The sequence below is a fragment of the Centroberyx affinis genome, unplaced genomic scaffold (genome assembly GCF_046629955.1).
Source record: "Centroberyx affinis isolate AG114_WGS23_722 - 3 ecotype Tasmania unplaced genomic scaffold, CSIRO-AGI_Caff_v1 ptg002751l_1, whole genome shotgun sequence".
Taxonomy (NCBI): domain Eukaryota; kingdom Metazoa; phylum Chordata; class Actinopteri; order Beryciformes; family Berycidae; genus Centroberyx; species Centroberyx affinis.
The window spans coordinates 65,089-80,777 of NW_027280914.1; the positions used below are offsets into that span (position 1 = coordinate 65,089).

Consider the following 15,689-nt stretch of genomic DNA (forward strand, 5'->3'; position numbering starts at 1 on the left):
ATGCATTAAATATATATAAAATACAAAATATATATGTAAAATATTTATAAAATACAAAATAGATGCCATGCCATGGGTTTCTAGCCAAGGCTAATTTGCAGCCCCTGTCCCTGATAATCCCCATAATATGTAGTAGTAGTGGTAGTAATACTTGTAGTAGTAACGGTAGTAGCAATAGTCATTATCATAGTATTGTAGTAGTATTTGTAGTAGCAGTAGTAGTAGTAGTAGCAGTAGTAACAGCTGCAGCAGTCGTAGCAGCTACAGTAGTAATAGTAATAGTTGTAGTAGTAGTAGATGTAACACAGTAGTAGTAGTAGTAGTGGCAGTACTCATAATACTATAGTAGCAGTAGCACCAGCAGCAGCAGTAGTAGTAGTAATAGTAGTTGTAGTGGTAGTGTTGTTATTGTTATTTATTTGTTATGACCAGAACAAGATGGAAAAACAAATTGTTGTGGTTCAGTATTTTTTTGGCTAAGAGCAATCCCATAACTGTAAAAGAATGGGTTCTTAGCTGTAAAAATTCTATTATCTATCTTGTTCCAAGTATTACTAATCATATTTCTTATATAGCTCTTTTTCAAACAAAGTTGCAAAGTGCTCCACAGCCAAGGAAAATAAAAATGAACAAATGACATGACAATGATGGATCAATAAAACAGAATGAACAGAGAAGTAAAACAGTAAAAAATAGTAAAAAAATAATCCCAGCCATAGGGATAAAGACAGATTGAATAAATAAACAGCAGATAAGGCAACAAGGATAAAATGAATAAAAGCCAAAGATTAAAGGAAGGTCTTATGTAAAAGTAAGTTTTAAGAAGTGATTTAAAAGATGATATTGATTCACTCCAAAGCCTAGGGGCCCAAAAATTAGTCTTAGTATTATTTTAGTTTCTCCCGTTCTCTGCCCTTCACTTGCACAGGGACTGAATTAAGTTGTAATGATTATTGTTGTTGTTGTTGTTATCATGGGTTCACAGCCTTTAAAAAGGTTCAAAACATGAACGAGGTAGGCGCTGCTAACTTCTCCCATGTCTCTCTGTGTTTTCCATCTCATGGCGTCCCAGGTGGGTGGAGTCCTCTGCCTGGTTCTGAACTCCCAGCTGTTCTACGACGCCTCGGCCTGCCCTCAGCTGAAGGAGGCCCAGGAGAGCTGGCTAGAGGAGCAGCTAAGCCGAGCCTCCGCCTCCTCCTCAACGGTAGGACGGCGTGCTTTTATTCTAGGCTGATTTATGTAGGTGTTAAGCAGGGTAATGTGTTCTTTTGCTATGACTGAGGAGTCTGGACTTTGTTGTTGTTGTTGTTGGCATAATGGCCGCCGTCTGCTGCCATATAGGACATAACAGTTGGATTTCGTCGTTGGGTATCAGCGATGTATTTATCCCTGACATCTGTCTCGGTTCAGGAACCCAAACCCAAACACGTCCTGGTGTTCCAGCACATTCCTCTGTACCTGAAGAGCCCAGAGGAGGAGGACGACTACTTCAACCTGCAGACGGCAGTCAGACACAACCTGCTGGACAGGTTCAAGAGGGCAGGTAAGGAGGGTAGGGAGGCCCGAATTAGGGGCTAGTTATACCATTTGTACTGGTTACACTGGTTTTCCTTACAATGAGCAGGTAGGGGTCCTGTATTTTGCTCAAGGGCACTTCAACAGGACATGTGGTGGTTGATCTCCCATTGGCTGAGTGGGTTTCAAGCATATAAACCTCTGCTTACAGGACAGTCATAGCCTGATATTCAGACTGAATGGTCATTTCGTTATATCCACTTTGCAAAGACTGTTGGTTAGGCGGTGATTTCAACAAATCTATTCTGCGAAACAGCATGAAAAACCATTGCACAAACGGTTCAAACTTTAGTCCCGCCCACAAAGGCACTGATTGGCTCAACTGTTTTCCGAGTGAGCAAGAAAAAGCCATTGACTAGAGCAACACCAGACTCTGAATCGCTCGACAAAACCTGGAAGAGTGGCCTGGTTCCAGAGTCTGGAACCAGGCTAGGACAGTCACCCTGTTACCAAAAATCTGTGTTGAAGTCTAACCGATGAATGGTATGTTGTTTGGCTAGAAGGTTCCAACTTTGAATCTAGATTCTCCCCTCCTCACCGCCAGAGTAAATGTGACTGAAGAGATTTTGTTTTAAAAGTCAAGCAGTTGCCTCACGCAGCACCCTAAAGACATTACTACCGTTTTCTGTGATAATGGATTTAGGCTGATGTGATGTGGTCTTAACGTCTTGTCTTAAATCTCCTCCTCAGCTGATGCTCCCATTAAACCTGTTCATTTCTAAGATAGCTAACTGCAGCACAGTTAAGTCCCTAGCCCAGAGGATTAATATGCCATTAGCCTTCGCACAGGAGGAGTCCCTGGCACACACACACACACCACACACACACACACACGCAGGCCTAATTGAATTCATCAATGCATTCGCTCGCTATATGGAGAATAATTCCACAATCAGAGCCCAATGTTGTAGGCTTATAAGAGTCTGATACAAAGAGTACAGGGCAGGGAAACTCTCGCAAGGACACTAAGTCTTTTCGAAAAGGCTTTGGCTCAACACACACACACACACACACACACACTTGACGCTATCTGAGCCATTCAGCGCAGGTGATTGGCAGGACCTCTCGTGAGCACACGTGCCATGCTTTTCAATCATGCATCAAGGTGACTGGCTGGGGATGATATTAATTTAATTATCCAGCCATTATTCCAGCATGTATTTAACCATGTTGGCCCGTTCTGGTCTTATGACCCCTCTCTCTCTCATAATGGATTGCTCCTCCTCGGAACACTGGTTAAAGATTTAAAGGGCAATCCATACAGGCTTTTTAACATGCGGGAGCGGAGAGGTGGGTATTAATGTATGTGCTACTCCATGCAGAACATGCTATACATCGTCTTCTTTTCTCATCCATACTCTTGTTCACACATGTCCTGCCGGCAATTATAAATTCAGACTACGTACGGGGCATGTACACGGTCGTTAATTATTGATGATAGACATGCTGCAGCTCACTGCGGCGCTACGTATGGAACATGACGTGTGTTTGTGTGTGTAGGTGTCTATATTTATGTGTGTGTGTGTGTGTGTGATGGTACTTCAAGTGGGAGGGAATGAAGGGATTTGATTGAGGGCTGTCTGCATTGCTCTCGTTCTGCTCATCACTGTGGCGTACCCGCTGTCTCTACCCAACCAGCCGCACATTTCCCATGATCCCCTCCCGTACATAACTGTAGGCTCTGCCATAATGAGACGCTCTATCAGCTAGATTGATCTAGAAGTTTCTGCGTTTCCGCTGCTCAGATGAGATGGAGAGGGAAGCTTTAGCCTTTGAAAACCTTCCCTTCAAGATGGAGAATTATGATGTTATGGTAACCATTCAGACTGTTTTTCATGCCCTTAGACATTTTGTTCAAATGAAATTTATAAAAAAGCACAGTCTTGTCATTGTTACTCGCCCTGGATGGTGTCAGCTAAATGCATAAAAGCTGAAATGTAGAGCTAATCGCACGACCGTTGACAGAAAACTACACTTAAGGAAAAATTGAGAAGTGAAACCAAATCTTTTTTAACGCCCTCTGTCTTTCAGTTCCTCCTGCTGCTCCTCCTCTCATATTTCCTTCCTCTTTCATGCTCCTGCTGCTCCCTCCTTCATCTGCTTGTAGCAGGAGTGTCTTGGTGACTGATGCTGCAGGAATCTGTCTAGTCTAGTGGGGTCTGTCCTGGAGGCACGCTGTCGAAAGAGAGACTGACTGTGATCATCCCCAGTTTCTAACGGAGCTGCGACTGTATATCCCTAACAGATAACACTCTAATCATCAGGGTCAACCAAACTGCACCAATGTACACACAACATGACTTGGCCGACAGATGGACAGACACACTCCCACAAGTCACACACAAACCGAGGTGTTCAGTAACTCCAAGCAACTTTCATCCTTGGATTTTGCTATAAGATCGGAATAATAAAGTGTAGCCAGAAAACTTTTTCTAAAGTTTGTATTCTGGTTTCAGTTTTTCAAGGATTTTGAGAGATCTCCTCGTGAATTATTTTGGAGGTTAGATATATAAAAATTACATGATTTCACAAAATCGGCTCGATATCCTATAAAACGGCAGAACAGCGTGTGTGAATTTATTCACAAACGTTACTTTTATCCAGGGGCAACAGGCTTGTTGGCATCAGGCTGAGCACATTTTGAGAGTTTCAGTAGGAGTGAGAAGTATTTAAACGCAGAGGATTTTTAAAGAATAATGGACAGTTGTTCTTCCAGCTTGTCTAACCTTATTAACATTTCTTAGAGCTGCTTACAGTCACCTTAAAAAGAAAAGAATAGAGGGTAGCGCAGCTCTTTTGTTTGTGTCATGTACGCTGCAGGCTTCCCTCTGAAGGCCGGCATCGCATCAGTGACAAGTTGTGTGAAGGAGGCATTTCTTAATCATGAGCTACAGTGAGCCCAGGGAGCCAGGAGGGGGGGGGGGGGGGGGGGGGCGTGGCCTTCAAGCTGAGGTTTTTGACAGAGCAGGGAAATGTTGCCGAGGGGCCAGACCCAACACACACCAGTGCAAATATAATGCCAGTAAAAGCACAAATTACAGAGTAAATCAACTTGGTTGTAATGTTTAAAAATTTTTATTATTATGTAGATTTGATCATACTTGGGGTTTCATTATCTTAAGTAATCTAATAGTTCAAAATCCGGCAGTAGACTATAATTCACTCCTATTCAGCTTCTATCATGCACCGAGGCAGCTGAACCGGGATTGACTCTGATGGTAATAATAATGGTAATATTACTTCTGATTGGTAGAGCTGACTGCAGGCTTAATGCTTGAGTGAAATTACTTCTGATTGGTAGAGCTGACTGCAGGCTTGATGCTGGAGTTACATTACTTCTTGTTTGTCACAGCTGACTACAAGCTCTTGACTCACATATCCAAAAATGCCACTGGTGTGGTACGAACAAGCCACAGCAGAACGGCTGCAAGAACATGGAAGTGGTGAGAAAAACTGGCTTCAGGCTGCACTGTAGGTATAAAAAACACCTAATTTCTTAAGTATATCAATGCAGTTGACTAGGAGTGTGAAGTAAATTGACCCTGCAACAAAGAATTTTCCAGTATATTTCCATATATACAGTATATTTATCATACGCTGAATACAAAAACACATAAGTCCAATTAATAGGCCAGAGATAATCAACACCTAAATACTTGCGATTATCAGTAATATTTGTCGGCTTACCAGGCCAATCCTGCCCAATTTGGATGACATTTTTTGGCATAATCCACCCAAATCACACAAACAAAAACAGGATAGATACATTCTCACCAAGACCGAACCGACAGTGTGTATTGGTAGAGCTCCAAACGAAACACAGCATTTCATGAAACACTGTTTTATTGTTTTTTTTTGTTTTTTTTACTTTCTTTCCATGTTGTCTGCAAAATTGAAGAAGGAAATGTAGCAACTTGCGTGAAGTGGGATTTCCCTGCAGGGCAAGCAAGCGTCTGGTAAAAATATCCCCAATGGACGGACAGTGTGGAGAGAGAGAGAGGGAGAGGGAGGGAGAGAGAGAGAGAGAGAGAGAGAGAGGGAGAGAGAGAGAGAGGGAGAGGGAGAGAGAGAGAGATGTGCTTTTTAGAGAAGAACACAGCAGAGACGAGGGAGGAATTGCAGAAAACTAGGATATGTTCTTTGCCGTATGTTCCCGAAGGGAGAGAGAGAGAGAAAGGAAGAGAGAGAGAGAGAGAAAATAAGACAGAGAGAGAGAGATAGGTAGTGTGTGTTGTGTTTGTCTTCCTCTCTGTGCGAAGGGGGGCTGTGTTTCCTCTCATCCATGGTAAATTATTATGTCTCCTCTGGACGTACGTTGGCTATGGTAATTTTTTCCCCCTCTTTGCGTTGAGTTATTCACGCGTCATCTCCCTCCCCTGTTGGCCTGTCCTCACCGCTGCACCCTCTGATCCCAGGCCTCCAGATGTGCTCCTGTACTCCGGTGATCATTACTGTCATTACAGTAGCAGCAGCATCATTAACCTCACACACACACACACACTACACACACACACCACACACACTTCTGATTCCACTCTTCCCCTCAGAAAGATGTAAGGACACTGGGGACTAGTTTAATATTGGCACAGATTAAGCCTAGACTTACACGGATGTCGTTTTTCAATGGAGATTTACATTGAAGTACACTGCAAATATCTCCATCTTAACAAGTCATTTAGTCTGTTATTGAGTCCTAAAATTGTAATTTACTTAAAATAAGTGGAAGAAATCTGCCAATGGGGTTCGATAACTTAACTTGTTTCCAATGCAAATCAATTTCTTTCAAGGATTTTGTAGAATCAAGTGTCCTTTTCTTGATAGCAGTGCAGTGATCTGCCTTATTCTGACTGGTTTCAACATACTGACACTCATTTCTAGAAAATTCCTGAAACAAGTGAAACTGCATTGGAAACAAGTGGACTTATCTCACTCCATTGGCAGAATTTTTCTCTTGGTTTAAGAAAAGTAAGATTTAAAGGGCTGAATATGAGACTAAATGACTTAAGGTGGACGTTTTTTGCAGTGTAAGCAATTGTCAAGGAAGAGTCTTAATCTATCTTTGTCTGTTTGTGTAACTAGCTGTCATATGTTTATGCCTGTAAGACAAATGTCGCTACTCCAACAATTTACCATTTTCATTTTCTACACGCAAAAAAATGAGAGATTTGAGAAACCTTTTAAGGGTTCTTCAAATTGCATCCATAGACAGTATATGCTTCATGAATGCTAACAGTACTTCTCTGAACCTATGGAGGTTGATTTCTTCATTTTTCACCAGGAGTATTTTTCCTAGTTAGCAGATTCTTCTTGGTTTCCCTTGGATCCTACACGAACCCCAGCTGAACCGTGAGTTTTCTAATTCCAGTTGTGATTTGAACAGAGCGAAACAGCAGTCTGGCAAGAAAGAAAAGTGAAATTGGACAGCTGTCCTCATTCCTTGTCTACTAATTCTAATTCCACAGAAAGCGGCCTTGAAATGGGATAGCTGGATGTCGTACAAATGTCTCCTTGGCATCAAATCGGTCCTCATAAGCAAGTAACACAATGTGAGACCCTGCCGTTTGTAACCGCGCTCTGTGACAACTCCAGAGGTGTATTTTTTTTGTTTTTTTTTGGTGGAGTCGGTTTACTACAGTGGCTGGGGATTTGGCTCAGCATTTGTGAGGTTGTTATTGCTGCTGCCGGGTTTTCCGCGGCCCCCCCTCCACTCCAGTGACACATGATGGAAATGGAGAATACAGGCCCCTGCAGACAAAGAAATACATTTAATTGAATTTCCCTCAGTGAGGTATTTTTCATTCCTCTCCCCTACCTCTTCCTCTCATAGGATTTGTGTGTGTGTGTTTATGTGTGCGTGTGCTTTGTACTTGTTTATGTCTTTGCACGTGCGGGTGCATAAACGCGCACACATGCTTGCGTTTGCATAGAAATCTGTACGCAGTGATGTGTCTGCATGCGTGATATATTCTGGGGAGCTATATGTTATCGCGGCACACCAGCTGCACGTGGGAAAAGGTGCGACACCAATTAGTCTTCCCCTGGCTCGTCGGAGCGTGGTTCCACCCTGGGAACTGTTGACTGCCTCCTGGCTCATATTAACGATACACTGGCTCTCTGTGATGACCCCCTCCTGGGCAAGTAAAGGAACTCACAATCCTGTTTTTAATTGCACAAGCAATTACTATGGTTTCTGATTTGACATTGATTCGGCTGATATTAAATCTTTTCCTTTAATCGCCCGCTTGCTCTCTGCGTTTAATATCTTTTGTTAGAGCCAAGCGTGATTGGTCAAAGACATATTCCAACTGCACTGATAATTCGGTGCTTTATTGGTTGCTATGCCAACTCTTATGGTAACCAGGGAACTAGATAACAACCTTTTGTGTTTTCTGAGGGTTTTTTTTTTTTTTTTTATGTATTACATGAGAGACGACTTTCCAGGCAGGCAGTACACATGCGTTGGTAACAATTGCACAAATCCCATAATACCCTAGAGGAAGTTCTTCACTCCGATTATGGGTACTTCTCTACTGCCTCATCACTGTCGTACCCATAATCACAGTAAATAACTCTCTTGAGGTTTATTGCTATGCCCCCCCCCCCCCCCCCCATACATACCTATGCCAATTTGCCAGTGCAGTGGATCAATACAACCCAGCCAGCACTTAGTTGCTGCCTGTAGTGGAGGAGAAGTGTAGGGTGCTCGCTTGTGGAGGATGTTGAATTTGGAGAGGAGAGGTTTTTTTTTTCTTTTTTTTGCGTATATATATTCCTGAATCTCTTCGGAGAGCGATGAAGTCCCGCGGCTGGGGAGCGGCCTCTCCTCTCCGAGTGGATCCTGTAGAGTGGCACAAATCCCAGCCGCGCTCTCAGCCTCCCTCTTCAAACACCCCCCCCCCCCTCCTCACCTCACCTTCTCCTCATAGATGGAGTACTGTAATTAGATTTCTTCTCCCCGCTGCCTCTGAGGTTCATATCCTACATTCAGGCTTACCTTCAGCACACACACACACACACACACACACACTCACACACACTCACACACACTCACACACATGCAAGGACGAATGAATAGGCACGTACACGCTTCCACGCTACCTTCGTTAGCATCCAATCGCTGTTCATGTTTTGGAAGGGAAAAAAAAAACCCAAAAAGGAGTGCAGCTGAGAAACACATTGGAATTCCCAACATCGCTAGCGGCTGCAGAGTTGTACATAGCTAATTAGAGGCGAAGATAAGCCATGTAAGTAAATGTGCTGCTCTGCATAGTGTTTCTCTCTCTTTCTCTCTATCTCTCTCTCTCTCTCTCTCTCTCTCTCTCTTTTTGCCGCCGGTTGTCTTTATCAGCAAGGGTCCTGGTCTGTTCAGAACCGAAGACACATTTATCACCCACTGGGGATTTGATAAGAGGCCACGGATAAGCCTTTAACCCCATTGTTTTAATGATGAGGCTGAATAATGCTGTTGCTTTTTCGGTCTCTCTCCCTCTCTTTCTTTCTCTCACTCTCTCTCTCTCTTTCTCTCTCTCTCTGTTGCAACCAAAGGTGGGGGTTGGCGATAGCTTAATGTACTGATGCGGTGGTTTCGTGCTTTACGCTCAAAGGGAGTGGAACCGTTGCAGTGGCCGGTATCCATAGGGGGAATATACAGCGCGTCGCACTCCCCGCAGAGTCCCACTATTTAATTGATCGAGCCGCTGATGAAGGCCTCCTCTTTTTACCGGCGTGGCGTCGAGGCTTTTATCCTCCGCAACGTGTCGGAAGTCATTTCTATTGAATGGGCTTCCATAGATGTGTGACTGCGTCGCTCCCCTACTGCGCGCTTCCCCTTTCACGAGTTTTGCATAATTGTGATGTAACTTGACCATCTCCTCTTCTTCCAGCCTCTCAAGGAGAATTTGATTTAAATAAACATGGGTTTCATCCTTCTCATCTTCTGATTAATTATTGATTGCATCCAGAGCCCCCCCCCACAGATGAATCTATGACATATTAACTGCGCTGAGGCCCATAGCGCTTAGAGAAAGGCCAGGGATTGGCCTAAGGTTGTGGTTTTTAGGTTGATTAGGTTCCGCGTTTGGTGCCAAACGGCCAAAAGGCATCCAGAACGACTGCTACAGTTTTTGCGTAGATGAATAGATGATGCGGTTACTACGGGGTTTCATTTCCCAGCTCCCTTTGTGTTTGCATGTGTGTGTGTTTGAGTGTGTGTGTGTGTGTGTGTGACTGGAGGACACAGAAAGGGGATGCTGCTCGGTGACTGATGGGTGAGAGTGATTTATGAGGAGCCGGGGCGGCGAGATGCCTCGGTACGCTACATCATTTTGTATCTCTCTCTGTCATGCAAATTACCCACAGCCCCCATTTCATGATGAATTATTTCCCAGACCTGTACTTTAATGACAACCGCCCTTCAATACAAGCGCACACGTTGCATGTTCACTCCCACGCAGCCCATTCTCACAGATGTGCAGATGACAGCTTTGTTCACAGCTGCATTGAGTGTTTGTGTCAAAGAGAAAGAAGAGGAAGGAGAGGGAGCAAGCCGGAGGAAAGGTTTGAAGTGAAAAAAAAAAAAGGCTTCTCCTTGAGGTAATCACCGATATGAGGAGGTAGTTTCACTGACAAGACAGGAACTTTGTTCGCAATTAGCCCATCCAATCTTGTAGCCTGCAAATCACTGACCAAGAGATGAAAGGAAGATGATGGAGAGTGGGAAGGGAGAGAAGGGGGGGGGGGCAGAACGAAGGAAGGGGCAGAAACATCAAACATGATTAGATGTGGACAGAGGTTTCTTTATTTTCTTTATTCTATTATTTTGCGGTCCACGATGCCGAGCACAATTAGCATTTAAATAACGAAGCATGTTTGCAATTTCAGAATATTCAAACAGACCCCGCAATTAATTAAAGGCCACTTGGCTCGGATGAATGCAGCATGTAAAAATCTAAATATGAAAAAAACATACAGGCGCATACTGGCAGGGACTCCCCAGTCCTCGCCGTGCATTTTTCTTGCGACCCTGGCCAGAATTCAATTTGAGTCTGGGTAATTTTCCTCCCTTTGCATTCAATATGTTTTCATTTCTCTGACTGCTTACTCCGGGTATTTTCTGAGCGCGCTAACTCCCCCCTCCTTCACTCTCTCCTTACCCCCTGTCTGTCAAAAAGCACAGGCCGGTCCCCAGATGGGAGTCTTTATCACAAAGAAAAGCACAAAAGAACCAGCGCAGTTTAACGGCTGACAGGTAAACGGCATTTCCACAGAGACAGAGACGAGACGTGGAATTATTAGCGCAGAGAGTGCATGTTTTTGTATACGCGAGGGCACCCACTCAGCAAGAAAAGCATGAGCTGGGAGAGGGGAGAACGCAGCCAAGCACGGTCAAGAGAGAAGAAATGGGGGGGAAATGGGACTTAACAATCCTCTACTGTACGCGATACTGCTGCTCTCACTCTCTGAACACTCACTGTGACGAACCAGATAGATTCCCTTCCTCCATCGCTCCAGCTTGGCACAGATGTGTCTTCCCTGGCTCTGTTCGAAACCGTTCCCTATCACAGAAATAGTGCACTATATAGTGTATCCGCCATTTTCTACTAGTGTCCGAATTCTCAACGGTTAATTTGATTCACTAAATAGTCCACTATAAGATACCCACAATGCACTACAAATTGTAGTGAACAGACAGTGTACCCTACAATTTCTCCTGTATACCACAATGCAATGTGATCGTGTCTTACCGAAGAAGAAGAAACAGCTAGCTAACACGTTAGCTAATAGAAACTGGTCTAACGTTATTTACCGGTTGACAGCATTAGCAAATCAACAAAAGACGTATTAGACTCCTCATTCGAGTTTCCTCCGTTTTGAACCAAGAGCAGCAACACTGCAGGAATCATCGTTACAGGTCAGCTAACTACTTTATCCACCAATACAGGAGAGGAGGTGATATGAAAGCTTCTGCTAGTCATTAGCTCACAAGCTTGTTTACCAAACCAAAACAGCTCGCTGCCATTAGCAGACAGCACCAAAGTTGACAAAACCACACTTGCACATGATTAGAATTTCAACAATTTATTTGTAATTTAATGCTGAAAACTTGTCAAAATCAATGCGACCTGAGTCCATTTCAACCTGCTGTCATGATGCTTGGTTTATTTACGTGATGCTGGGCGCATCCCGGTGCGTCACACGAATATCCAGCGCATTTTTTTGACGCCATTATATTTACTGTAGTGTCCGAAATTTCGTTTGGTCGTTGCCCATATAGTTCACTATATGATAAACACTACATGGGGAATAGTGAGTGAGGGAATGAGTGAACCATTCCGAACGCAGCCCCTGTGTAGCTCAGTGGGTAGAGCAAGGCACTAAAGGGTTATGGGTTCTAGGGCTGCAACTAACGATTATTTTCATTGTCGATTAATCTGTCGATTATTTTCTTGATTAATCGATTAGTTGTTTGGTCTATAAAATGTCAGAAAATGGTGAAAAATGTCGATCAGTGTTTCCCAAAGCCCAAGATGACGTCCTCAAATGTCTTGTTTTGTCCACAACCCAAAGATATTCAGTTTACTGTCATAGAGGAGTAAAGAAACCAGAAAATATTCACATTTAAGAAGCTGGAATCAGAGAATTTTGACTTATTTTTCTTAAAAACCCCGAAACCGATTAATTGATTATCAAAATAGTTGGCGATTAATTTAATAGTTGACAAATAATCGCTTAATCGATTAATCGTTGCAGCTCTAATGGGTTCCATTCCCTGTACAGATGAATGGGTTTAGCATGGTACCATCACTAGCTGCGTTTTACATGGAGCCTTTTATTCCACTACTAATCAGAATAGCAGCCCAGTCAGAATAAAAATGGCTCATGTAACCACCTCAATCAGAATAAACAAATAAATGAAATTGAATTCTGTTTGAGAGGGGTGTTATAACCCTTTTATAAATTCAATGGATACAATTTCATCATGTAAACGCTCAGTCCGATCACTTTCTTTGATTTTAATATCTATACTCTTCCTGCGCACGCTCTCCCATTTGACGTAAGTGACGTCAATGACATTTACTTTTTTGTTAATTTGAATCATTGTTGGGGCAAAACAAAACGTCTGTTGCTGACACTTTTGGAGTCGTATGTTCTGATAAAACTGCTGCTTCATAAGTAAGAACAGCAGTAAAGCAATAACTGTGCCAAGCGCCCGACGCAGGTCCATCTTTTAAAAACTTAAGCCCATGCTAGAGTACTGGATTCTGTATTTTTGCACATGTCAGAAGCTTTTATTCTGATTACATACGTTGGAGCATGTAAACACACACCATTCGATCCTTTTATTTAGCGCTCATGTAAACACTTGCTGGGGAATCAGAATGATTTAATTCAGAATGAAAAGATATGGCTCATGTAAACGCAGCTACTGTAAGGGTTAAGGTTAGGTTACTTCATTGCCTAGTGATTTAATTTCCTAGTGCCTTGCTCTACCCATTGTCGCTCAATGGGTAGAGCAAGGCTCTCACATTACTGCAGTTAGGGGTTTGACTCCCACTGGGCCACCCATGCCAGAAATGTACGATGGAACCGCAAGGCACTTTGGATAACAGTGTATAGCAAGTGGGAAGTGTTACTGTGATTGGATTGAAGTGAAGTGAAATGAGGTGTGTATCTTATTTCAGCACTGTCAAATCACTCCCGTTTTTTCTGCTCCCAGAAGGGAGCCGGCTATCATCATCTGAGGGCCGACAGTCGTCTGGAGCGGTGGCTCTGGAGCGTGAGCCGTCGAGGTCCAAGAGCCTGTAGGTTTCCAGTCCAACCAAACACTACAGCAGTGGATTTCACTTATTAGTCCCCTCCACCCTCTCTGGTTGAAGGTGTGCACATCAGTGAAATAGCGTCATTTTTCACAAACATGGCTGACAAACTCCTGCTTCGTCTTAGCAGGGTAGAGAACGGTTCTCACCATTGCCAGCATTGTTAAGAAGCCAACTTTCTGTCGCCTCCAAGTCTGTAATCACTTATTTTGTGTTTCAACATAGCTTATAACACAAAACAGGTGTCGCCATTGACATATCTTTCTTCTGTCTTTCTTCTTCAAGCCTTGGTTAGCCAGTTAGCATTTTGTGACTCTCAATCAAGTCACTTTTTTTATAGTCATGCAGTCATCGGACAACAGAAACAGAAAGATATGTCAGTGACAACACCTGTATTGTGTTATACACTATGTTGAAACACAAAATAGGTGATCACAGACAGAAAGTTGGCTTCCTAACATTGCTGGCAATGGTGAGAAACGATCTATTCCCTGTGGAAGTATGTCAGCCATGTTTGTGAAGAGGGTCCATCAGCTGCTGTAGTGTTTTGTTGGAGTGAAACCTGCAGACTCTTGGGCCTCACTGGCCTAGAGGTTAGATGAGTGTGACCAGAAGGTTGCCAGTTGGAAACCAAGAACAGCTGAAAAGATCTGGATAGGAGAAATGAATTAGTAACACTCTCTTCTAACTCGGCAGCAACAGTCAAGGCGCCCTTGAGCAAGGCACTTAAAACCCACTTAAGTGTGAATGTGTGTGACTGTGAGTGTGGAGCACAGCGGTGCTGAAAAAAAGCATGCAAGCTCAATCAGCTTTCACTGGGTAAATAAATAGTGGAAGAAAAAAAATCACAGCCCAATGAGTGTTTGGTGTTTTGTTCCAGGGAACTAACTGATGAAGTAAAGGGGAGAAAACTGGGAGCCAGAGCGACTGGAAGAGTTTATTCCATAAATATCCAACATTTGACAAAATCTGTCACTTCTTCCTACCAAACGGTTACTGGCATGAAAGTAAGCCACATTATGGGTTACTTTTAACCTCTACCGCTATCAAACGCCCCCTAGCGGTAACGCCGGCATGACGAAAGTTACTAATCAACGATATTTAACTAATTTAATAATATGGAATTAACAGATCACATCAATAGTTTAATGAAATATCTCGAAATACCTCTTGCTGAGGCAAGAGGCAAAGCAAGTTATAGCTTTTATAAGACGCTTGAAAATCCTGTTTACTCACCTACATTTCATTGCAGGTTGCAGTCTCATCATAAACAAACTTATGGTAGATTCCACTTGATTGTATTCCACAAAACTAGAAGCAATAGAACTAGTAACTAGAGGTAATCTTAAGAACTGCAGTATGTGTACGTAATCAGTGTATTTTTGAGGATAGCATCATCATATTTATTGAAATACTCACTGATGAATATAGAAAAATGTAAAAATACAATCCTATTTTTGAATGAAAAGCCTTGATATTTTCTTTTAATGTTGCACGCAGCATTTAAGTTCCCAGGGGACTCGGCTGTCTGAAACCCCCTACCTGCCTTCCCACAGTGTCAGTAGCCTGCTCCATGGTGAGCGGTGCTACTGACTAATAACGCTAATGACAATGTGAGTGCGGCCTCTAATCACAACATTATCTCCCCATTACTGTTCACAGCAAGACTCTCACTTGTCACCGAAGACTCCCTTTAAACTTCTTCCTTTTGTCGGTTAAGTGTCACTTCCAATCAATATTTACATGCTACAGAACAGAGACCTGCTCCGACTCTTTCCTATAATGTCTTTGAAGCGCTGTTGCGGTAGGTATGTTTTTTTAGGACTTGAAATTCTGTTTTCACTTTTTTATTTTATCATTTTTTTCATATATTTTTTCATTTCTGTGCAGGCAATCTCATATCAGCCCCTACCCATCCCTTTAAAAGGATGCCTGCCTGCCTGCCTTCTTTTTCTGTCACACAATTTCACAGGTCAACTTAATCTTCTGACTGCATTGCAAAGGGGACAGCTTTCTCAACTCCTTTATTCTGTTTTTATTTATTTATTTTTTCAATTGTTTATCTTTTATTCATACAGACATTCTTTCGGAGATTGAAAATCAGGCTTCTTTTTTTCCCGGAGAGGGCCTCTTTGCTCTCGGAGTGTTTTCAGACAGGAGATCGAGGCCCACTTGGAGCGGTCGGACTTTAAAAGCCGGCGTAATGACGCCGCTCTGAGAGGGACGTGCTCCGAAGAATTCAGGCCAGCGTCTTATCACTGAGCCGTTGCTAAATTGTTTCTCTCAAATCGCCTCCGC

General features: G+C 43.1%; 1 protein-coding gene across 2 annotated transcripts in view; it reads left to right on the forward strand.

The window, feature by feature from the left end:
* cpped1 (calcineurin-like phosphoesterase domain containing 1) overlaps positions 1–15,689 on the forward strand; it is a 39,853-nt gene that overhangs the window by 16,162 nt on the left and 8,002 nt on the right. Inside the window, exons 4-5 of one of the 2 annotated variants that reach the window (XM_071535703.1) lie at positions 1,073–1,204; positions 1,411–1,543. In XM_071535703.1, the coding sequence (XP_071391804.1) occupies positions 1,073–1,204; positions 1,411–1,543 (265 nt within the window). The remainder of the gene's footprint in view (positions 1–1,072; positions 1,205–1,410; positions 1,544–15,689) is intronic. The other variant, XM_071535704.1, reaches the window with a different exon arrangement.